This window comes from Betta splendens, chromosome 21 (assembly GCF_900634795.4).
Source record: "Betta splendens chromosome 21, fBetSpl5.4, whole genome shotgun sequence".
NCBI lineage: Eukaryota > Metazoa > Chordata > Actinopteri > Anabantiformes > Osphronemidae > Betta > Betta splendens.
Genome location: NC_040899.1, coordinates 13,436,939 through 13,462,554, shown reverse-complemented (window position 1 = coordinate 13,462,554; position 25,616 = coordinate 13,436,939). Strand labels below are relative to the sequence as shown.

The 25,616-nt window shown below is 41.5% G+C and overlaps 1 protein-coding gene across 3 annotated transcripts in view; it reads right to left on the bottom strand.

Annotated features, from left to right (window-relative positions):
• Positions 1-6,123: 6,123 nt before the first annotated feature.
• The window catches only part of pth2ra (parathyroid hormone 2 receptor a), a 36,805-nt gene continuing 17,312 nt past the window's right edge, over positions 6,124-25,616 (bottom strand). For all 3 annotated transcript variants that reach the window (XM_055505180.1, XM_029137397.3, XM_055505179.1), the window contains exons 7-13: positions 24,964-25,117; positions 24,230-24,290; positions 21,489-21,555; positions 17,993-18,087; positions 13,487-13,625; positions 10,956-10,997; positions 6,124-8,771 (exon numbers count right to left, since the gene is read on the bottom strand). In XM_055505180.1, coding sequence (XP_055361155.1) covers positions 8,385-8,771; positions 10,956-10,997; positions 13,487-13,625; positions 17,993-18,087; positions 21,489-21,555; positions 24,230-24,290; positions 24,964-25,117 — 945 coding nt within the window. In that variant the 3' untranslated portion in view covers positions 6,124-8,384. The remainder of the gene's footprint in view (positions 8,772-10,955; positions 10,998-13,486; positions 13,626-17,992; positions 18,088-21,488; positions 21,556-24,229; positions 24,291-24,963; positions 25,118-25,616) is intronic.

Sequence of the window (25,616 nt, the reverse complement as noted above, 5' to 3'; positions counted from 1 at the left end):
CTTGGTGGAGACCTGGCTTGGTAAGAAAGACTCATAAGATACAATACAGCCATCATTGGCTTTGGTTTAAAAGGCTCTAAAGTAATGGAAATGTGTTAATGACGACTTAAGCATCTGAGCCACTTGTAGAATGCGATCTAGTTGCTTGAGTTGTTCCTCAGGCTTTATCATCTTTATCATGGGAAACTTTAGCCATGGGTCTTTAGGTAATAAGCTCAAGAGCCTTTATCATCCGTTCCCCTAGAGATCCGAGACTGCTGTGGCTCATTAAAAGGAGCTCATACAGTAAATCTGTCCATTTTTCCCCTTTCTCATTTTCCCAAACCGCAACTCACACAGTCCAGGCAAGTCGGGTGTTTTTATGGCTTCATTCATACAGTGATGACTCACAGTGCTCCGTGAAGGGAAGGTGCGTAAGCACTTAAAAGCCTGCGCGGTACTGCAGGGGACACACGTATACAGACTCATCCAGGGATCTGTGAGGAAAACACAATTCCCACAAAGGTGATGAGGGCACATGTCAGTGAGCCAGTGGGTCCTTTCATACAGGAAAATGCGGCAGGACTGAAAGGAATGATGGCTGAACACAAACTCAGCACTAACAGCTTGAGGTCAGACCAGATAGCGTGAATACGGCAGCACAGATACTGTAGAAAAACAGAAGAGCTAAAAGGGTTTTCACGAGCTCACTGAAGTTTATTCCATTGGATGTCATCATTAAAATGAGCGATCTGAGTAATTCCTCTTATGTGCGTTGTGTGTTTAACTGTAGGCCAGAAATTCTGAAAGAGACAATTTAGTATTGATGGCTTGAGTGTTTATTCTAATGGCACAGGGGATGAGCATGCACACAAACAGCATATCCTCAATATTAATGCATTAACTGTCTTTTTTATTGTCATTATTTGCTTCTTAATAAAAACTGTTTCTTTTCTAGTTCAGTTAATTTCCATCACTGACCTGAACCACAATAGTAGCTTTATCAATACAGTCTTAAAACTGTGTGCAGGTGCAGCATTTCACCTAAGAGTAACTGTAGCTATGTGGTTGTCGGTAGCGCTCCAATCCTTCTGCTGTGCACTTAACTGCGCACTGTGAACACAGTCGTCAGCCGAGGAGAAACACATGCATCAGTGCTGCAGCATCTGACCTCAGGACACTTGATTGGATCCAGTTTTATTTTATTTTATTTTAAATGAATTCATTTGTATGTATGGGAACCAAAGCAGGATGGGCAGCATCAATGAACCGGGAGACAATTAAGTGATGTCCATGACTCTGACACTGGAACTACTGCAGCAAATGAATTCAGATTAATTACGTGGCCCAAAGCAGGAACACAAATTTATTGTAGCTCATTTTGGACCAAGTTAGTGTTTTCACAATGAAGCTGCATTTGACTTGTCTGAATATGAGAAATGCAAACGGGTTCAAACAAAATGGGGGCACAGAACACAGATCAAAGGAACACACAATCATTTTACTGCTCAGTTACAGTATGTGCAGTGCAGGACTCAGAATGTCACGCTGGTTCGCGGCGCTTCCTTTTATTCACTCCACCGTGAGTCAGTCAGTTTCATCCCATTTGCATGACTCCTGTTTCTGGTTGGTGACTGTCCAACGCTGTCCTAGTTTTTTATCCTGCACAAGACTTTAAAATATTTGGAAGCAGACAGAAAGACAGGAGGCCACAGGGTCAGCACAATGCTTAAAATCAACCTGTGTAGTTTGTTATAGCTGCAAAACTGTCTCAAGCAGGAAAAGCACAAGGTAAATAGAAGCTGGTTGTGTCTTCAATTTAAACCCAAAAGCCTGTGATGAGGATCTTGCTCTAACTATTGCAGTTAATGCAGAGCACGGCAAGATCCTAAGAACGATCTTAAAATCATGAAGGACAACTTGTCACAAACTACGGCTGTGAACTGTACGTGCATGAGTCACCGATCCAACCATTTAGAAACAAGAGGTCAAGAAGAATGAGGGAGTCGCAACACGGCGCTCTTCCATTAGCGAGGTTGCCACGGCAACGTTTATCACTGACCATGTGAAAGTCATTCACCCTGTAATGAAATTTTGAAAAGGAAGTAAGAAAAATAATTTCAGAAACCTGTTGAAGAGGCAAATGAAATACTTGGTTAAACTTGTTTGACCACTTGTGTAAACTTATACATACTGTTCTGCCCTTTTCTCTCTCTCTTATCACTCCCACCACGCTCATTTCATCCGTGCACATCCTGATTTTGCCTCGAGTCCCTCATGGACCTGGATCCTTTGACTTTGCCCACAGCCCAGTAAATATACACACCAGCGCTTTAACCTGGGCTCTGCCTGATTGTCTACTTGCATGGAGGACTCCCTGACATTTCTCTGTGGAGTATGTTTTGTTCTGTTTCATCAAATAGTGAGTGTGTGTGTGTTTTGGTATTCAAGCAGTCAGGTCTCTGTTCGTTGGAGCCAGGTCAGGATTTCCATGTGTGTGTAGTGCTGGTAATCAGGTTTAGTCTAGTTTATACTTTTCTTGCTCGATTCTGGGGCGAGTGGCCATTTTGAGTTTATTTGTGTTGTTTCCTCCTGAGTTTAATGTTACTGTTGGTTTTGTTGGAGGTGTCTTTACAGTAGTAGCTTTATTTCCAGTTTGTCGTTTAGAGATGGCTCAGGTCACTCTGAACCATCTCTTCATTAAACTCCTATACACTGCTGGGGGTCCTCGCTGAGCTCCAACCCACCTGCCTGTATTTTGTCTGCTGCCTGATAAGTCTAGAAAATGTATTGGTGTTTTGATTGTGTGACACCTGTGAACTTACAGTATGCATTTATAATAACATTTTGATTAAAGAATTTGAGAAGAGATTAGGTAATGCTGACGCCTGTCATTAAATGGAATCATGCCATTAGACATTGGATATAGAGCATATAGTAGTTCTTACATTGCCGAAATAACAAATAAGGCACAGACAGAGTGTTGATACAGCAGGAAACAGAGGCAAAAAGGAGGAAGCAAACATTCTCCAGAGATAAGTCATAAGAACTGGAGGAGCTGACTCCATACGATAGAGATGTTTATTTTGAAAATAATGAATTTATGGGGGAACAAATTCTGGAGAAGGGTTGGCATCGAAGTCCATGATGTAGTAAGTAGAAATAATGAAACTGCAAACCTCTGTTCCAGTGGAGTTGGAACACTGTATAAAACATAAACAAAAACGGAATGCAATGATTTATAAATTGTTTGACACATATTCAACCAAACACACCGCGTAATTTAGACACGTGAAATGTTTGGCACATTATGAAACTCAACATGACAGTCACACTGAAGTCACACATACATGACACACATACACGAGAGCCAAATTGAAGCAAATAACTGCAGCAATGTTAATGATTAAATTAATATTAATACTACTAATAATGATAAGGCATGTGCATACACTCATACTTAAATACTGTGCATTCATATACATACAGTAAACCTATACATATATAATAACACATAATCACAAAATGCTTAATAATAATACACAGCTGGCCTCACCTCCAGGCCCCAGTCGCTAAATGTATGTGCTTAGTTATGAGGAAATTTGTAGGACTGCCAGCTCCCTGGGGGTCCAGCAGACACAGCCATCAAAGCCAAGTCTCTATCCAGTGGTACCACAAGGAGGCAGCCTCCAAAGTCATGGGTGGTGACTAATGCAATTAAAACTGAGGAGCATCCTACTTTGGGATGGCTGGTGTGCAACACCACTTCCCAGTAGAGGTCCCTCCGTCAGTAGGAAGCCCCTCACAAACCTAAGTGGTTGAATTTGGAATAAAGTACTTAGGATGCAAGGCACCGCAGAGCCAGGTTTCAGAATAGCTCTGCTACCCATCCCACGAGTGTATAGGTTTGCCTAAGTGGAGCATGCACATAATGTGTGGTTGGGCAGGGAGGCACAATCTCAACTCAGGGTCCAATGAGGACTCTAACCCGGATGATTGGTGTTGTTGATCAATTAAGTTGTTCCAAGAACTGACCTACATATGCTTTTATACTTCATACCCCCTGACAGAGTCCAATCAGGCCTAATCATACTAATGCTTGTTTAACTCAAAAGGAACAATTAGTGGCGTGAGCAATCAAATAATGATAGATGCACACATGAATTATTACATAAATAGAAAGCCTTAAAAGCTCCTACTCTTTAGGCTGTAGGTGCAAAAATGAGTAATAAAACTACCAACAATAAGCTACTGGATACATGTGAATTTATAACCTGCCAAAGCAGGTTAGACCTTTGCCCAGAAGCAAGCACTTTGTTTTACTGTTGTGAAAATGTTATAAACTTTGAAATGAAACCTTATAAATAACCTGGCAAACAGTAAAGACCAAAGACGGTCTCTACTCTGACACAATCGTTATGTAATGCATGTAAATTCTTAGATACAGTGACTGTGACTACAGTAATGATGAACCTGAGCAAATCACTATTTACTCATGTGTGGGATCAAAAAATTCATGGCCAGTTGATTGCATAGCTGTGTATTGGGGTCTGTACAATAAACAATATCTTAGAGACAATATACATCATTATTTTTTGAGGTCGATTTCATTGACGCACACATCACCAGAAAATGTTTTTACTTGTAGCTGGTTGGCTCCTGGCCCCTGTCAATCACATCAGCAGCGATGCGGATTGGTTCGATGATGATGCTCATGTGTTTTGTTTTTTGTGATTTCAGTGGTCTGGTTTAATGATTTCAAATGAATTAGAAATTATATGTAATAGTAAAACTATACTGTACGTTCTTTTCCACATATAATTATATATATATATATATATATATAAATAGTGGGGTTAATTACTGTTATTGTTTTGATTAACAGTAATAAAGTGTATTATGGTGTTGTGGTGTTTTGCCTCTGACAGTAATATTCTGTTGCTATTAACCAGTTTTTTGCCATTATTTTCACAGATATTTATTATTGGTCATTGCCCTTTTGCTATTATACTGTAAGATTAGGTCAATTTACAGTAGTGTATTGTAAAATGAAAATGCAGGTGCACATATCTGTGCTCCCCTGAACCGTTCTGCCTGCAGTAGCTGCTAATGTGAAGTCAATGGATACCAGTTGATATTATACACTGTTAAATAATTCGGTAATTAGTGCACTGAACGTAAAGTTTTACGTGCTACTGTATACTGTTAACGTTTTTTGCTTTTTATCTTTACTTCTAGTACTTTTATGTTCTAGTTTTATTTATTACCATTTTATTGGGTGAAATGATTGCATTTCAATTGTGCTGTACAATGTACAATGACAGAAAAATTATTCGATGTCCTGTGGACAAATATCCAAGTCATGGACTGTGTCTCTTTGTTACATTATGAACAGAATATTGTTGGAGGCCTAATTAGCTGCAGCGCGTGGTGTAGCAAAGCATGATGGGACAGTGCAGCTAATGAATTGTATTCCCTGCTCACATATGGATGCCAATAACCCTGAAGCCTCAAATGAATAATAACTGATGTGCAAACATTCTGTTGATTTATTTTTTTCTACCTACCACATTAAAAAGGAAGAAACTTAGTAAACTGTCAGGGTATAATCACCGTTTGAACCTGTACAGATTTGTTGCTTAACAATCCAGAATAGGTGAACTCCATGTCTAGATACACCCATTTACAAAGGAACGAAGTTGCCATGGTAACACATCTAGACTTCATGTGACCGCATTTCCAGGATTTCTGTTCTCATCTCACACCTTTCACCAGTTAATGGGTCAGCACTCTGCTGAGCTGTGGTTCTTTTTCATGCCTAACGAGGATGTTTTTTACATCATGTGTGGGTGTGTTGCTTTTCTTCTCTATGGCTGAGCAGCAATTAGCTCGCGTGACAAACGGCACGAGTGCAGTACGCCTTTGAAATGAACCGGAAAGCAAAGTGGAGGACACAAGGCCTGTAATTACACATAGTCTGATCTGTAGTTAGGGGTCGGTGTTCCGTTTTGCAGATGACACATCACTCTATGCGCATTTAATGGCACGTGTGAGTTAATACTGACAAATATTCTATATTACCTCTGAGAGAAAAGAGCAGGTTTGGCCTTTTGAGTAATGTTGTAGACAAGTCAATATGGTTAATTCACTTGTGGTTATATATTTTATTGCTGTGTTTGAAGTTGAAACTCTAAGCTGCCAACACATGAACCAAGATAAAAGGTTTGCAGAAGAAAACTGTCAGATTGAGGAGTCTCTAAAAGGCTTGAGAGAATCCAGACCCTACTGTACAGGAGTTGTTAACCTAAATGATGGCAAATGTCTTAGAACAGCTCTATTTCAAATCCATTCATCAGACATAACACGACCACTGACAGGTGCAGTAAGTAACATTGATTGACTCTTCATCGTGGTACTGGCTGACCTGAACATTCTGTTCCTGAAATCGATGTGTTTGAAGGAAAAATGGGGACAATCTTAATGAGTTTGACAAGGAACCAATTGTGAAGGGTAGATAAAAGGGTCAGAGCATCAGAACTCGGGGTGTTCTTGGATAGAAAATGTCAAACAAAGAATTTACAGTATACAGAAAGAAACAATGCACTATATAATATATTACAGTTTATGTTGTTTTACAGGGATTGCATAAGACCAGTGTTTATACTGCACCAACATGGGCAACAGAACGAACACATAGCAATGGAACACATGGACAATATGACCTACACGTTACTCCTTGCTTACCTGGGGAACACATGGCACCAGGACGCAGTATGAGAAGAAGGCTGGCTGACGCCGACGGGGGCCGAGGTGTTGAGGCCGAGGAGCAGGAGCAGAACGATGGTGGTCGAGATGTTTTGCCTGACTGGTGCAGACGTCTAATGCTGATGACTAAATATATAAGGCAGCTTGTCAATAGGCGTCTGCTGGATAACATTAGCAACAAGCAGATTAGAAGAACTAGCCATTACCCACTGACAGCAAATGAAAAAACAACTAGTTATTTGAAATGTACAGGCTGTTTTATGACTTGACAGAATCACAAGCACAAAGATATGCACAAAATATGCTCTCGGTTTTCCCTACAAATGCCTAATTTCAATATCATATACAGGTAAACTAATAATAAATATAATAATATTACAAAATGTGTTAGTGTTATGTCATAGTTGTGTTAATGTACTTCTTTTTACTCTTCTGTGCTGTTTTGTAAATAAACCAAATATATATTTGTGTATGTGTTTGGATGAGGGCATGAAAAGGTCTTGGAGTGGTCTTTGGGCTTATGCCAAGCAGCCAAGCAACAAGCATGGTTTACTCACTAGTGCACTGAGCTAATGTACAGTTCATTTATACATTTTGAGATGTTCAGGTAAAAAGTAAAAAAAAAGTATTTTTTCAGTATCAGAAAGCAGCTCAGCGGGTTGTTGCTGTGAACATTTATTGGCACAGAAAATGGGAGAGAGGAGAAAGAATGGAAAGTGACACAAACAAATATCACAGAGAAAAAACAGCCAAATGCTTTAAGAACAGACACCAAACGAGATTAAAACGAATTGTTTCAAGTTTAAGGCTTTTCCTGAAGCAGACGAAATACACAACAGTAAAAGTTCCATATTCAAAACGCACCGCAGCAAAATTACTGACAAACATGCACACGTAACACCAAATGTAGCCCTTCACAGTCAGCACAGTTGATTGTCAAAAGTAGAAAAATCACAATCCCAGGACCAGATGTGCCACTGACTGTGATCGTCGACCTTACTGTACCTACAAATGTAAACAGAGCGAGTAAATCCACAGGTCAAGGCGACCGAAGTCAACGTCATGGTGGCGCTTGTGTCACAATCATCTGCATTTTGTGTCTGTCTTTGTCACAGTAGTCGTCCTGGACATGTGTGTAGCTGTGTGTAGCGAGTTCCACATGTTGGGCTGATTATAAAAGCAAGCACACAGTTCACTATGACACTGAACCCGTCCATGAACGGAATTCATCAAGTTTGCACGTTATTCTTCAGCTCTCATGCTGCTGGTATTTTACATTTTTTAAAAGCATCCAAATCTTGGTTTTTTTTCTCATTACTTCTCTGAGCTCTCTGCTATTGTGAATGACCCTTATGCTCAGATGCGGTGGCCGTGTTATATACAAACATCGTATCACTTACAGTAACTGGAAATGAACTCCATTTCCATAACATCAGACAATAACTGCTGCTCGGCGTGTGCTACAGTTGCCTTTCTTGCCTCTAAAAGCTGTTGAACAACAGAGGGCACTGCGGTGTCGCCCTCCCTGAGAAAACCTTTTGCATCCTCGTACAAAAACTTCAGTGCCTTCATTTGCCTTTGGTCCCTCGTGAACGATCTGACTGCACTAAGCCGCCGCTGTTTCACCTCCATCGCCGCCTCTACAGCGCTTCCTCCTCATCCTCGGGCGCGGCGCTCGCGTTGACGACGGGCAGCGTCTCCTTGAGGGAGATGTCGTCCACGCGCTTGGGGCCGCTGTCCTCGGGCTCTTCGGGTATGGAAGGGTCCGAGCTGCCGATGACGTAACCCGGGAGGGTGGCGTGCACGCTGAGCGCCGAGGGCCCCGCGCTGCGGTAGACGCGGCTGGAGGCCAGCGTGGTGGAGCGCGTGGAGAGGCCGCCCCCGGCCAGGTGGGACTGGCTGCTGGTGCTGTTGTTGTTGAGGCCCACCACCACGGAGCCGTAGCGGTAGCGGCCGCACACCACGGGGCTCTCCCAGTCAAAGGACAGGTTCCAGCGCGTCCACGTTTTCTTTATCTCCGTCTGGACCTGAGGGTGAGACGGTATTAATCAGTGTAACGCACAGTGCAACAAAAATGTAAAGAAAATGACCATAGTATCGATAAAAGCAACTAAACTGAGCTCACTGGTTTGTTTTTACAGTTTTTACAGTACAAAGCATTCAGATAAGGGTTTGAGGTGGTTATGAACAGTCTGTATGTTGTTAAAGTGGTGTTTGTTGTAATCAAATCCAGAAAGAGGCCTAAAAATGTGCATGATGACTTGACACATGGCGCATGACTTTTAACCCAGATGAATCAATCAGCGGCGTTAACTGAAACATTGGAAGACAGTTTTTTTCTGGGCTGAACCTCAAATCTGTAAAGTTGCTAAATCCTGACTTTCTCTCATATTTATCCCATTCATCGTATTGCTTGCATTTAATAACGCTGACTGTGTGAATACTGTTTTTCTGATTTCTACTCAGCAGAGGTGAAAAGCGGCGCTGCCCCCAACAATTATAGAGAAAGAGATGTTCACTTGCACCGGGACTTTGTGGCCTCACCGGGATCTTTCTGAACCCTGTGTCTGTTTGTGTAAAGACTTCTTCTGTGCAGGAGGTTAACGCACACACACAGGGATTGCTACGCACATCGACAGTTGGCTGCTCTGGGCTGAAAACCACTCGAAGAGCTCAAAAGCAGCGAGGAAATGAGTACAGCTCCATGAAGCAGGTTATTATAGAATATGAAATGTTCCGACTAATTTAGCTTCTTGTCAGTGTACCCATGCATGGGATTAAAGTAGGAGAATAGCCACTATGTTCACAGACAGCGCCAGTCACAATGACAAATGGAGAGACACTGGTCCTCCTCTGCTTTTGATAGATACTGACCTCTACAAACCAAGGGCAACTCCAGAAGAGCTGCATTTGATGAGACCCCGTCATCTAACCATCACAATTTGGTTCTTTGTCAAACATGTGCTCATTTCTCATGCTTCTAATACGTCAGCATTAGAAGCAGCTGGGTTGGGTGCAGTTGGTTGCCACTGTAGCTCTCGAGGACCAGGGTCGGCTTGTGCCGTATTCTAGAAAAGGGCACTAATGCACAGCGTGTTATTCTTCGAGACGCCGCATTCAATTATTTAAGCGGCTGTTGCTTGTTCACAATTTCCCGGGGTCTCTAATTAAAAAATATGTTGCACCTTAATCTCCCAGTAAACACTAAAGTAGCTCCATCGGTGATTTAAGTGTCCATGTTTTTTTCCTGTCTGCACAAGTGGATCATTGCAGCAGTAATAACACGGCTCCATTGTTTGTTCTTTCAGTAACATGAGAGAGATACGGCTCTTTGAGAACCGTGCGGTTCTCTGTCCTGTTTCAGATCAGTTACGGTCTTTCAGCAGGCTTTCTGCTGAGCTGATGGAGTAACCTCCTACTGACAGCAGTCGGATGGAGCTTCTCTCCTGGTGTTTGCGAAGCATCCTTCCTCTGCCTCTCTCCTCCCATCTCTGTTTCCTGTTGATGGATTCGTACAGGATGTGACAGTAGAGTGGTAATTGACTGTCATACCAGCATTTTTAAAACGCACCAGCAACAATCCTGTGTCTCCATGTGTTCTTCTCTGTTCTCTGCTTATTAATTAATTCTAGGTGTGCTTTCACATCATTGCACCAGTTTGCATCTGCCAGGTTCTCATCCTGGATGTGAAGCCACTCACATCCTCTGACCGACTGCTGATCTCTGTTCCATGGATGCAGTTAAAGCAAATCATTTTGATTCATCTGAAGTCACTCCTAAAGGTCGTGATGGATGAAAAGATGGCTCCAAGGGACAAAATCATGAAAGGAGAAATAGAAAAAGCAAAACAACAGAGAGGATTCTGGGATAATGGTTTTTTTTTGTTTCTTGTTAGAGAATGTGAGAATATTGAGCAACAAATATCCAATATGCCAATATAATGGTAACACTTTTCATTGCAATGCCTTAGAGAGAGGAGGAGAATCTGTAGTTTATGTTAGGTTGTGACTGTGCTCGGTAACAATCTGAACTGTAGATGACTGCATGGTGTCATAAACCAGGCTTCATACAGTGTATATTATGTTGTGTTCATGTCAGTGTTGATGATGGTGATTTGAAGTAAGTCAGTTGCCAGTTGAAGCAAAGATCACCATGTAAGAAATGAATCAATGTCATGAATGCCAAAAATACAGTAAATAACAAACCCTCACCTCTCCGTTACAGAAGCAATAGATAATAGACACAAAGAAGCCCTGAAAAGAGAAGAATGAAGAAAATAATTATGTGGTTCAATCACACTGGGAATCAGTGTCAAGGAAAAAAATTATTATCAAGAACTTAATAATATTATTCATTATCTAATAATGCTACACACGGTACTGTGCCACCAACAGGCTGCTTCTGTAATGATTTGTAAAAGATCATTATCTTTTTAAATTCATGTTTAAATACTTTACTGTGTATTTAAAGTTATTTAATTTTCTAACTCTATCGCTGAATAAACCGTACAGCACTTTATTGTCTTGAATTCTGCCAAAACAAACCCCTTAAAAAATGAACCTGCCGCTCCGTGCAGATCACTGTAAAGCCTTTAATATTTCATTTGTTAATTAGTTTTCATGCAAACCCGGGGTCAGATCATGGTCAGCCTGTCAAACCCTGGAGGAGAGAACAGAAGGTTAATTGGGGCCTAATAAGTGAGTTTAGCGCCAGAATCCCCATGCAACTTAAACCCTGACTTCAGCTGCTTAAAGACATGACACATGTGTGAGGTGCATTCATTAGTGTGAAGACACGTATGGATCTGACCTCTACATAAGTGCATTAGTGGCAGGTGTTGGTAAGATATTTAACCACTAAGTGTAAGGCTTTTTTTGGCTGGACACAACATTTTCTAAATCTATTTGTGTAAATATCAACATTTTTTCACTTTTGTTATACAGTTACACAGTATATAAAATCACTGACATATTCTCTGACGGGAGCGTTAATAAAGCTCAGTGGTCAGTCAGATGTGAGACACTGGACACATGAAATGAAAATTCACCTGTGACTGTCAGTTTCCTGTTTTACTGGTGCTTAAGTTGAACTGAACCGTTTTATAGTTTCAGAAAAGCTAAATAGCGATTAGTTGCTTATGCAATTGCATAAAATATAACAATGTTGAATTCATTTTTAATAAGTGTACTTTAAATGCATCAACTGAATGTGCAGGTCAATGATTACATGTTTCATTTAGGAGCAGTCCAAGTCCATTTTCATCTGGCATGTTATTTCCCTTTTTCTTCTACTTTTATATTCAGTTCACTTGTTTGGGGCTAAAAAAGTATTTACCTGCTGCACGTCAGTTTTAGATCTCTGCAACTCTTTCATGTGTATTAAATTTGCCTCTAACACACCTCAAAAATAAAATGGCTCTCACTTATTTGCTTGATTTGCCTGAGGCTGACACATTTTGACTACAATTACAGCCGCTTCAGTTCATCTCTCTGATTTATGGAATTTGCTGCACATCATTATAGATGGGTCACGTTTTCCCATATACTGTAGTGAAGCACCTAACAGAAAACAGCTATATGACCCCATGTACAAGATTAACACATGCTCTAATGGTACAATACTACTCTGCAAACCACTTTAATCCTTTGCAACCGATCTAATCACACTGAGTTTATAAAAAGATTTTCTTTTTAATAATCAAACATGGCGATTATATGAGTCAGTCTTTGTGTTGCTGAACACATCACGCTGTTCCATTGAGTGATTATGGCATTGTTGTGATTATACTGTAGATGATTTTAAATTTCTGAATATACTGTATTTTAGACACACTTCTTGTTGAGCGTGTGTGTGTGTGTGTGTGTGTGTGTGTGTGTGTGTGTGTGTGTGTGTGTGTGTGTTCCGGCTTTAGTTGAAGGCTTGTTACAGTACTTTCATTAAAGCTACATTTTCAGTAGTTAAATTATTTTTTTATTGCCATTTCAGGTCTACCCACTTAGTTTTCTATTAACGAGTCAATTTACCAAATTAAGTTGTTGCAAGAAATTACAGGTCACACTAACAAGTCATGACACAATTTAAAGCAGGCACATGTACAAAAGAAATAATAATTATGTGGCACGTGTACTAATTGGTTTTAAGTCAGTTTAAGACACAATACAGCCTCATAATAACAAGAAGATGAGTCCCTTTGACATCACATCCTGTCAGAGGCACAAACACAGTATGAGGCATTCTAAAAGCCTGTCTGGAGGTAACGACTCGGTTTGACGGCATGTTAACACGAATAGCATAAGAAAAGTGACAGCTTCAAGAGTATGTGTCATTCAGGTGCAGCACAAAGCGTAGGTCACGCGCGTTTTGGCTTCAATATGCAACAACTGTAGTTACGTGTGAGAACGGCGCATGAGTCACAATCGCCTTTGTATAGAGCACGTCAACACAAAGGTGGCGTACAGTACACTGCTGAAATTAAATAGAAGGGGTCAACCTACACATACGACTGAAAGAGAAAAAGCTTTACGTTGGGGTTAGAGGCTGTGAATGCACCTCCAGCTCTGAGCCTTCACACACGCATTCATGACGAAGTCGACCAGAATCACGATACTTGACATCAAAGTTCTAGACTTTAGACTTTTGAAGTAAGAAAAATGTGACAAACTTTTGATTTGGGTCACGCATGTGTGACTAAAGACCTGTATAGAAAAGTGAACAGTGTGTCAGGAGGTCACCGCAGACGTACCTGGAATGAATTGAAGAACAGCTCACAGTACATGCGGACCTCCCAGCTCGGTCCTTCGAAGGTATGAGGCATCCCCACAAAGATGATGTAGTGGATGCCGAACACCAGCACCAGCACCAGGGTCGACTTGGCCAGTTTTCTGTGGAAGCACACACAATATTCATTCATTCATTTTCGTTACTGTTTATATGAATATGCATTTTTCCATTTAAATGTGAAAATAGATACAAGTATGATTATCCATAAAATGGATTAAAAGTTAGTTAGACTGAGCAAACTATAGTATTAAATGTGTTCATTGTATGATCTTAAATCATATTATTCATACTGTACATATACTGTATTTATATGAACCTGTGTGTGAACCCAGTAAGAGTCATTTCAGTTTGATGTCATATTGTATGAAAGCCGACAGCGAGGTAGAGCAAATGAACCTTTAGTTAATTACTGTCATGTTTATTGTGTTAAAGGGCTCCAGCACTGCACACACTGAGGTTAGTAACGATTTGTCTGGCCAAGCTCACCTTCCTGTGAATAAATACATATGGTAGAAGATTTCCTAGTTCTTCAGGGAATATTGAGTTTTATATTGAGAGCTGCACACGCCCTGAAATTCAGAAACTGTTCTCAGGTTATTGGTTAAGCGTCTCATGAGGAGCCCTGTGTTGCTGCTCCAGCAAACGCTGGGCCGATGCTTCTCCAGCAGCTTTCCAGTATTTGGCCGGGTTCAGACATAATCCAGTCAAGGTGGTTGTGTGACTGAACAAATAGCAGAAATTTGTTATTTGACACCTTTACCTTGTTGAGGCATAAAGTAAATGTTTTATCTGCGCTCACAGTGCACCGCTTTGTGAGCTCGTTCCGCAGTAACTGGGTGATGTGAATTACAAATAACATGCATTTGCATATTTTCTAAAATAAAATGGACCCATTTGACATTTTACACACAACAACTTCAGAAGAAAACTTCTGGATTCTAGGTATGATCAAGATTCATTATCAAAATGCAGTAAAATGTCAAATATCCAAAGGCACCAGGCCAGTGCTCTCAGGTTTCATTTGCTCCTCTTTGCTGTTTCATGCAGAAGGACAAAATTTATCCACCATCAATTTAGCTCAGCTCTTTGTGTAGTGATTCTGCCTTGAGGACGAGGAAGCCTAATGCAGCTATTTAGACTCTATTGGAAATTTAAGTGGAGCTGTTCCAGAAAGCAACAACTACATGCAATGAAAACGCACAAGAATGCTACAATTGCCTGCAAAAGAAACATCCAGTTGAGCAGAATCTTCACCTCCCTTCAGGTCTGGTGGAACTTTAGAGGAACCTTTAGCTTCTAGCCCATTGCTCTATATTTTATACATCATACTGTTAGTGGTGACTCATAAAATCACATTACATCAACCCACAGCTCTGCCCACCCTGACATCATCAGCGAAGGCTTTCCTATTAGTTTGACTGCGGTCATTTCATACTGTCTCTGATTAATCTATGACACATACAGTCCTAGTAGTAACAGGCGACATGATGTGTGATAGCAGTAACAGTATGATGCGAGCAGGCGTTTCCACTTCAACAAGCTACTTTATTAACTTCTCCAAGCAAACCGTCGCCACAGCAACAAACCACTGCACAAACATCTCAAGGCTGGTAACAGAAACTGTTCATTAACACCCACAGTCCAAATGCATTCGCTCCTAATGCTGATTAAAATAAGCACAGAGTAAGTCGTCGATACGGAAACGGGCATAAGTGGTGGCTGACACCCAAACAGGCATAAGGGCTGGAAATGATACATACTGATCATCTGATCCAGCTGTAAACTAAATAAACATTTAGTTTGATTATTTAAAGCTGAAGCAGTTTTAGGACAGATGTTTATGTCACAAAAACTGTTTATGTAACTTCTATGACTGTCCTTGCAGCGTTACATCTTTAAGAATTCAGTCCCTGAAGTGTAAATACAGTATATGCAGATATTCCAGTAGTCAGGTTTACTGAAACATCAAAATATGAATATTATGTTGAATGTGAGACAAATGAACTGCCACTGCACCTGTAATTAATATGTGAAGTTGTGTTTTGAAATGATTCTACAAACTTTAATAAAAAAATGCAAGCTGTCAGTTGAGTGTAAATATTGATATTTACTATTTATTACAAATGAGGTGGCAGCAAGAGGCAAAGGAAATGTGTAGAAGACAAGTACTACTGCTCTGGGTTGGAGACAGTAGCGGTGAGGAGGAGACGCGGCTGGACAGGACTATGAACATCAGAGGGACCGCTCACGCTGCCTGTGTTAGCATCAAAGTCAGGTGGTTTGGACATGAGAAGGAGGGACAGTGAAGGATGTTGGAGATGGAGCTGCAGGCGAGAGAGGGTGAGAGGGCGACCAAAGAGGCGATGCAGGGATGAGCTGACGTGCTGTAAGGCTGGCTGGAGATGCCCAGGATGGAGTTAGATGGAGGCAGATGATTCTGTGACGACCCCTGATGGAAACAGCCAAAGATGAAGAAGACTATTTATTAAGAATTTGCTATTTACGATGTAAATTTGCTTTCTGACTACAAGCATAACAGCTGTTTCTTTCACTCACAAGCAGTGTGATGGACATAACACTCTGTAGGCTCTAAACATAACATAGAGATCAATCCAAGCTCTCGCAGCCTGTTGACAGCTGCTCTTCCTCATCTGCCTGCGGCCTTTATTTTTTTCTGCTTTTCTGGACATATACAATTACCTGAATCTCCTGCATTCAGCCTCCAGCGTGGCTTTCAGTTAACGGCAGCGGATCACTATAATTTTTTTTAAATGAACAGGCTGCTCATTTATGGCAGCATTCAGAATTGGGCTCCGCTGACATAATGCACTGTAATGATAATGCTTTTAAGTGACACACTGGCGCCAGAACAACTAGGAGAGAATAATGGTGATAATTGCAGATGAGGGCGGATGCAGATGATGCAGTGAAAATTACTCACATACATTATATGTGTGTGTGTGTGTGTGTGTGTGTGTGTGTGTGTGTGTGTGTGTGTGTGTGTGTGTGTGTGTGTGTGTGTGTGTGTGTGTGTGTGTGTGTGTGTCTGTGGTTACATACGAGTGGGGCCCAAAATCCTTCATTTTCTAGCAAAGTGGAGCCCAATGGTCACTTGTGGGGCCCACAACTTTAAAGGCCTTTTTGAGAGTGAAGATGTGATTTTAGAGCTGAGGTAATAATTGAGGTTTAGTTCGGATTAGAGCAAAGGTTATACGTCTGTCTTTAATTGTGATGGTTAGGGTTGTGTGTGTGTGTGTGTGTGTGTGTGTGTGTGTGTGTGTGTGTGTGTGTGTGTGTGTGTGTGTGTGTGTGTGTGTGTGTGTGTGTGTGTGTGTGTCACATTTTTTGAAGCAATGTTGAAAAATTTAATTATGTTTTTTGGGAAGATTGAACATACTGGGTGCATCAGTGACACAGTAAAATTGTCCAACAGTTTTCATCTCCCATCTTGCTGTACAACAGCCATCTACAGTATGATGATGGCATTACTAGGCTCAGCTAATAACAACTAATTTTATATTGAATTTGTTTAATCATTAAGACTAGAGAAATTACATTATGATTTCATACAGGAAAAACATTAATAAAAGTTGAACCACAGACGCCAGAATCTAGGGAAATGAGCTTTTTGATTTGTAATCAAAAGTAACCACCAGTTTCATTCACACAAAAAAAGTAGTTATGTCTCTCCCACTCTGTCCTCATCATCAGGTATCAGACTCAGAGCTGCGTCTCCAGTTGTCAGTTATGGTGCAGGTGGTGGTGATGTCCAACCATCCTGCCCACGTTACTGCTTGTTATTCTCTTCTTGTCCACATTGAGCCTGGTTCGGCTGGAGGCATTTTTCCTCTACAGTTACTGTCAAAGCTTTAATTAATAAATGTAAAATAAATGACTATTATTTATATACCTGAATATAACTGTAGAGGCCAGCTCTTTGTGGGATTTGTTGGATTTAGTTGTGGTTTTTAAACATTGTCCTGATGAGTCTGTTGTAAATTGATGCTATATAATGATGAGTGAATAAAATTGAGCTGAACTGGATTGATCACAGCCCAGTCAGTTATTGCATTGCTTTGTGAGAGGGGGCCTCTCACAGAGTTGTAGGATACAGGTCTGGTGAGGGGAAGTATCATTAATAGAAGACACAACATGATTACAGCCATGGGTCCAGGTAAGAAAGAAGACAAGGCCTCACTCTCAGGTGTTTTACTATGAATGTGAGAGGACTAACAAATAATGTCTATGTTTTAAAAGACAGTTTTCTTAATGTTTACAAGAAAAAAAACGAGCAATCTCTGTTTCATGTCCCTCCAGTGTACAGTACTTGTATAATATAATGAGTGGATGTTATCTGCGACGCTGACATTTAGAATGAGGAATCGCAGGGACACGTACTCACGCACGCAACTCCAGCTCTGGAACAAACTGTGACGGCTGTTAAAAGCCGAGTGGGCTCGGTACAAACCTGTACTGTTTCCTGGTGTCGTATCTTCCTGCGTTTGTCTCGCGGATCTTAGTGGCCAATACCCTCACGATGTTCACAAACAAGACAAAATTGAGCTGAAACGGAAGGAGAGAGATGGAGAAGTGACTGTTCCCACAGTGTAGTGTGTAGTGGGTAGAACACAGGTGATGAAGATTAATTACCAGTTTATTACAAAAGCAAATAGATCAAAGTGTTTAATCACATTGTGACAACATCATTCATCTGATGTGATGAAGGTTATATTGTGAAAGAATGAAATGGTTTCTCCTCACGCTTTAATAACAATGAAGCAAAGTGGTTTCAAATATGCAAATTTAAACCTGGCTTCAACCCTTAAACCTGCGTCATCCCTTCAACGCGACGTGTCACAGACAGTGGATGAGCTTCAGTGAACAGGAAGCCTCAACCACACAGGATTTAGTTGTACCTGCTACGAGAAAACGCTGTTGATATTTGTGTATTATGAGGAAAAGCTCCTTAATGCAATGAACACATGCAAAGCACCTGGTTAATACTTTCCTCCCAGAAGCTTTCACCATAAAAAGGCTTTATCGCTTTTGTGGAATAAAAAAAACTGACACACTGACCAATAATTTCTCATGCTTATTAAACGTCTCATCCAATATCTTTAATTATAACAGGAGCTGACAGCCCATTTCCTATTACCAGCAGTATCAGTCCTTGTCTTTTTCTAGCTTCAGACAGTTAGAAGTTAGGCTCAGGATTAGAGGATATTGTTTGTGCCTGTTTTTCAGTTGACTTCATTCAGTTCAGTCATTTTTTCTTCTCGACATTCTTGGGAGTCTCAGTCTCGTCTCTCCATGTTGCATGTGCTGAACAGACACAGGTCCTCAGCCTGAGAATGAGCAACTCTCAGAAGAATACAGAAGAATTTCTAGGACAAAAGCTAAAAGCTGGAAATGAAATCCAGCATCCTTTCTCAGGTGGGCTGAGACGTCCCAGTTGTCCTTGGGAGGAAGTGCGATTCGCCTTGGAGAGGTCACGAGTCTGTCACTGAGCTCAAAAAGTAAAAGTGACTGCACTTGTTTCTTTGTTCCACGCAGACGTAAAACTAAAATGCCACCACAGTAGCAGATGTTGTTCTGCCCCACATTTACAGACAGCGGATGTGTCACCAGTCACTCAAACACAGTCATCTGAATGTTTGAGCCTTGTTTCATACAGTAGCAACGCACCCAAAATCTGTCAATGAATCAACTAAGAAACATGAGCCTTTGCTTTATAGGCACATTACTGTATGTTTACTATACTGTACTGTACATAGGTCAGTATATGAGCAGAAATGAGCATTAAACATGCAAAGCACCTTTGGGCCAAAATGTGTTCTCTCCTTCGAGATGTTCGGGTGAAACATCTGTTCGTGTTTTGGGCCCTTGTGAGCCAGATGCAGTGAAAATTACATACAGCCCATCTGCCCAGTAACCTATCAACACCACAGACATTGGCAGGCAGCGATGGTGCCTCACTGCCTGTGAATCAAACTGATGAACTGCATTCAAATAGGCTCCATGAGCAGAGGCAAAGTAAGGAAGAAACAACTGAGGTGCCTTTAAAAGATACACGGCGCAAAGAACAGCTTAGATCCATCAATCACACCAGACGAGCAGGAGTCGATCGTCGATACTGAGCTCACCTCATGACTCCATAGGATGTGGATCATATAACAGAATTTTCAAAATAAATGTGTAATCAAGTCTGGTGTAGAGGAATGAAGGGAGACGAATTAAAAGTCTTCTTAACGCATCTTTTTAACGCATAAAGTGTTGCTGAGCGGTTGTTAAAACATTTATCGGCAACATAATGCGAAGGCATTTCAAAAGAAGTCGACTCGCTGTAATTTGAAGTCTCTTACTGTACTGCATTAGCGCCGAGGAAGTAGCATGAGGTCCTTCCAGCGCAGGCTTAGAGCGCTCCTGTATCTGGAGGAGCCAATCTGTTCCAGCGGCGCATTAGTTCTGATAAAGCGGCGCCATCTCTAATTACAGTCCACGGGAGGTTCCTCCAGTCGGCGGCAACCGACGCAACGCACACCAAAAATGGCTTATTTGAGTGGGAAGACCTCTTTCAAGCCCGGAAGCTCGGTCATTGATTGAGATTTTAAAAGGGGGCCTCGCAGCGAGACGCTACGCGAACACTGGTACTCTATCCTCCATCAGCTTAATTAGTGTTTTTATACCACAATAATTAAACGAACAAACAACTAAAAGAATGTGAAGAGTGTGAAACACATGACAGAGAGGAAGACTGTAGCTTAATGCTGCAAAGATGAAGACGCTTCAAACGTGAGTTACTGTACAGACTTTGATGGAATCACATGAAAGAACAGATGTGTGCACAGATGTGCCACTCAGCGATTTAGCCATTTAACACCACACGTCCAAGGAGTTTGCTAACGCTAATGCTAATGCTAATGCACATTTTTGTGGAGGAATCTTTGCATTTAGTCGCCGTTTTAAATCCGAAGGACAAAGAAAAGAGTTTCCTTGTTTTATTTGCAATGTCTGCTTAATTCCAGCTGGAAGACGACGGCACAAGTCCGACTCCGGCCGACCTTTTCCCTGTGTTGCCTCTGAGCGTGTCACATCTGTGCTCTTCCTCCCCATTTCCAATAAGACGAGGCACACGCGAACACGCCTGAGGTTCGAGCCTCTGCGGAGGTTAATTGCGCTTTCCGTTTCCCGACTACAACCTGCTCCTGTGATCGCGCTATTTTCAGTAATTGCTTGTTACAGTCTCATACTGTACAACATGCCAAGCCTTGGTTTCGCTTAGTGTGCCACAACTTGAAAGCCTCCTGTATGTTGAGTGGTCTCTGCGGAGGACGTGCTGCTGGGACGCTGTTTGCACCTGTGCTCGATCGTCAGCGCCGTATTTGAGGCAGAGCTTTCTGACGGCTTACTTTTGTTGTGCGTTAGTTGTAAATATGTATTTACAGTATTAACAGATGTGGATTTCTTTCTTTTTTTCTACAGGGAAGTGGGAATGTGTGTAGCTCACAACAAAACCCCTGCACCCTTCACCCATTTCCAGCTACATAACCACACTGCACTAATACAACTCATCATCCAGGCTTTTGTTATTATTCCGTTTCAGGTTTGACCCAGTGTCAGACTGTGAAAGCCCCTAATTTACACCAAAAATGTCTGTCTGCTTCATTTCTCCGTCCAGTGTACAGTAGCTGTAACCTGCTGCTTAACTCTGCTATTGTATGGTGATCTTGCTTTTGCTGTGTGAAAATGCTAAATTAACTTAGACACTAAAACTTTATTTTGGTAAAAAATCTGTAAATGAATAATTGAATCTTTTGCTGGACCACAACTTGCAAAGATTCTGCTGAGGCAGGGAGATCTTAGCAGCTTCCGCTGGCAAAGGTTCACACATAAATGCACAGATCTCTCTAAAATCTGAGAAACTTCTGCAAAAGCAAGGAAGTCTGCTTCTCACACAGTCTTACCCCGATGGCTGTCAAGATGGGAACCTGGTAGATCCACTTGATATCACCAGCACTTAACTCCCAGCACCTGCAGTTGGCACAAATACAAAGTAGAGTGAATAGAGACGCGGAGCAAAAGAAGAAGCCGGGGGATATTAAGAATTCAAAGGACAGAGTGCTGGACATTAAGAGGAGACAGGCTGAGAATTAATCTGGCACCAGATTTATTGTTCAGTGGGAAAATATACTGTAGGAAGGTGAGACTTTACAACAAAGTCAAAAACATCTCAAACTTTTTGGTTTCGCCCAAGAATCTAAGAAAGTTTTCTCAGGTTAAGAACAGAGAAGGACTTTATTTAATTGCCTGTCTTTGTCTGCAGCGGAAGTAAATCTATCCTGAGCGCTGTGATGATCCATATTGTTTATTGGCTGTTTAACCTCTGTGTCACATTAAGGCTCGTTTGAACTGATGTGTAAATGAGTTTGACTCAACCTTGTCTTTACACCTCTGATGTGCTGGAGTTGACATTAAAGTTATAGCACATTACACACAGGAACTCTTTGAACATGCATGAATACTAATGTTCGAATGGGGACGTGAAGTGGAATTAAAGCTTAATTGGAAGGATTTAAACGATTCAGCCTTTAATAACCGCACCTCTTCCCTTATTAGGACATCAAAAGACGTAAAGAATATTAAATGTGTTAGAATGACGCCATTCACTAGCTTTACTGAATTCTGATAGGAATTATCACATATATCAACTCCACTCAACTGAACATGAGTTTCATAAGACACTCTGTGCTTTTATTTTTTTAATGCATCTCATTTTCAGATGCAGCCGCTTCCTCTTTCTCAGGTCACAGTGTAAATTGACCCCTACAGGATAAAGCATTCACCGCTGTTTACACTGCAAACATTCTACAGGGCGCTGCCCATCTCGCTGGATTTAAATCCAATCCAAGCGAAATAGCACAGGTCTACAATGAGTGCAATGAGACAGAAGAAAGCGGGTCCAGATCCACCAGTTGAAATGATGCTAAATATAATCAATACACAATTACAGCAACATAAGACACCATAGCACTCAAACCCCCAGAATGAGCTATGAAACCAAACAGGTAGCAATAAACTACGTGTTAGTAGCTTGCCAACAAGCTGTAAACTAAAAAATAATATATGTCTCTCAGTGCTTGTGGGCTCCAGGTTCACTCAGTGGAGCGTACATGAGTGTCCTCCTGTGATAATATTATAAGAGCTCTCTGTTAATGCGGCTTTGAGTGATTATGCATTCAGTATGGATTCAGTGATGGGACTGTGGGTTCACACTCAGGCCACTTTCACAGATCACTTCCTATTTTATCTCACTCTGCGATCTTGTGTCTGTCTGGTGTATGAAATGTGGCCGTGTGATGGGATGGAGGTCTACAACAAGTCCACCTGTTCCCACATTTAACTCAGTCAGGTCATGTTAGACTCACAAATATGTCATCATGTTTTCTCAATAGATCTAAACTGAACACATGTACTAAACATTACTCTGGAGCCCTGGAATGTTATTTAATTAGTGAAATAGCCTGAACATTGACACGTGTTTTGTTAGGTTCAGTTCTTTTAAGGTCGATTCAAGTCAATATTTTGCCCCTTTTGAACTCTGGTTTTATGTTTCTGAACCGTCTTTGTGCTTGTCTTCTGAAACAGTTCAGGTCTGCAAACTAACTGCCATGTTCCACCCTTTTGTGCATGATCTGGGCACTTATTATTATTTTGGGGGGGATTTAGCTTTAATAATAGATACAGATAAAATCAACGTAACTCACATCTGGAGTAACTCTTTGACCTTAACTTCAAACAGCTTGCAAACATTTACAAAGGCACAGATAGCTGTTTGTTTTAGTTTGTCTGATTTAAAAAGGTGACACACCTACGTTGCCCTGTTGCTTATTCCAGAGGAAGCGGTAAAGAAAATAAGATGTATTTATTGTAAGAAGAACCAAACACTCCTCTGGGCCTCGTCTCATTTAGTTGTGCTGAAGTGGAAAACTGCCCTCTGCTCTGTTGGTCAAATCCACTTGAATTATAGCAGCTCCACTTCTCCAGGCTAAAGAAGCAGGAGCCGTGGCGCTCGTTAGCCGCAGACAACCCAGACGCCAGCGTACAGTGTGTGATGGAACGCACAATTAGCACACACAACATGGGGCACGCGCGCGCGTGTGAAGTCCCTATTGCAACTAGTAGCGGAGCCGCGAAAGGCGTCCGATGAGCTTTAAACCCTGCGTCAAGGAGGTCTGAGCAAAACAAAGCTTTTCAAACAGCTGCGAGGAGGAGCGATGAGGCAACACAGGGGCAAACATGCCTCCGCAACTGTTTTACACATTTGGGCATCAAATACAATATTTTTGTTATTGTCAAAAAAGTTACATTTCCTCAGGTTCAACATTTGCTTCTGTCCCACAGTATTCTCAAAATGAGGCATCCAATAATCTGAAAGTCGCTTCATGTGACACGTGTCTGATTTCCTGAGTTTGTTGTTGATGTTGTTGATATTTTGAAGCACCTGAGATGATTTTTAAAAGAGCGCACTTATAGAGCGTGCACGTGTAATTGGATTTCACAGACGATTCAAAGGTCACCACAATTAGGCCAAGCTTAGCGAATGCGCTTCGGAGGCCTATCGCTCCTGCTTTGAGTCTGTCTGCTTCGCGTCTCGCTCCCATGTCGCCGTTGTGGCGCTAACGGGCCAGCGGCGCCGCTCTCTTACCTCACGTCTGCCAGCATCGCCCTGGCAATGGCCCACACTGCCACGAAAACAGCTGGAACACCTGGAATTACACACAGCCAACATTCAGCTCCGCTGTTTTACAGTAACAGCCTCTGGTTAAGAGCACGTGTTGGTGGAAGCTGACATGTTGGTCCTGGTGGTTTTAGTTGAGTGTGACAGCGAATCTACAGCACACGGACATGTTGTTATTCCATCTTTATATGTAAACCCCACACGCTGCCGGCAAATTGACAGCTGTAATTACACCTTCGTCCGTCATCCAGCTGCGTTGACGTGTCAACTCTTTGGGGAAGTAGCAATTTAATTGCTTTCAGGTAGCCGGAACATTCTTCCCCAACTACCAGGACACAATATCCCTATTTCTTCAGTCTGTAGAGATTTTTAATAAGTGTTCAACACTACAAGACATTTTACCTTTCAGCACACAAACACAACTTTACTTTAATTATTAGTCACATCACATAAAAAAGGATTTTTGGTTATAATATATTGTTTATGAAGTCTGTGGATTTTGATTATTACTGAAATTACTCACTTATGATTTTAATTATAATAATAATTCAATTCAATAATCAGTAACTAAGTTTTTGATTGGTCAATGTTATTAAACCAGATCACATGACTTGATACATATTTATACATACATTTAAGGAGTCACAGCATTTAGTGGCAGTTAGTGGTGGTGCCTCCGGCCTTATGTGTGAATTGCTTACCCCATCCGATGAATGTAAAGCCCCAGAGGTATTTGGAGTCGGATCGAAAGGCCATGAAGATGAGGCTGTGGAGGTAGAGGCCTTCAACCAGAATCCAGTAGTAGTTGGTGGCCAGAAAGTAGATGAAGAGCAGCACTGTGACCTTGCAGCCAATCTGAGAACAAAAGATTCAGCCATTTATGGAATTTACATGTTTTTATTTGTGCTTGCTGGCTCATTTTTTCAGCTATGTTAACACATTATTGTCCTCGCACGCGACACTCCACACAATCTCCTCTTACACCACAGGTGTCCCTATGATGGGACATGATCTGATTATATTTAGCACCTTGCTGCGTACATTTGCACACAATGAGACGGTGCACTGCAGTGACTCCGCAAACATCAGAGAAATGAAGGTCACTGCTGTAAGTGAACAGTGTGGACCCACTGTTAAGTGATGAGCATTTCATTACGGATCTCATTGCAGGGATAAAAGTGGTGAATAATACAGAGAGCAATACCGCCAAGATCCAGAAAACTGTGATCATTTTTAAAGTTGATGGTGATGAGTGAGGAAGGATGAGTGCAGACACACAAGCAAACAGTGGAAACAACAGCATGGCTGCAGAGAAGTGCTGGGATCCTACAGTCAGAGCCAAGGCTGTGATCAC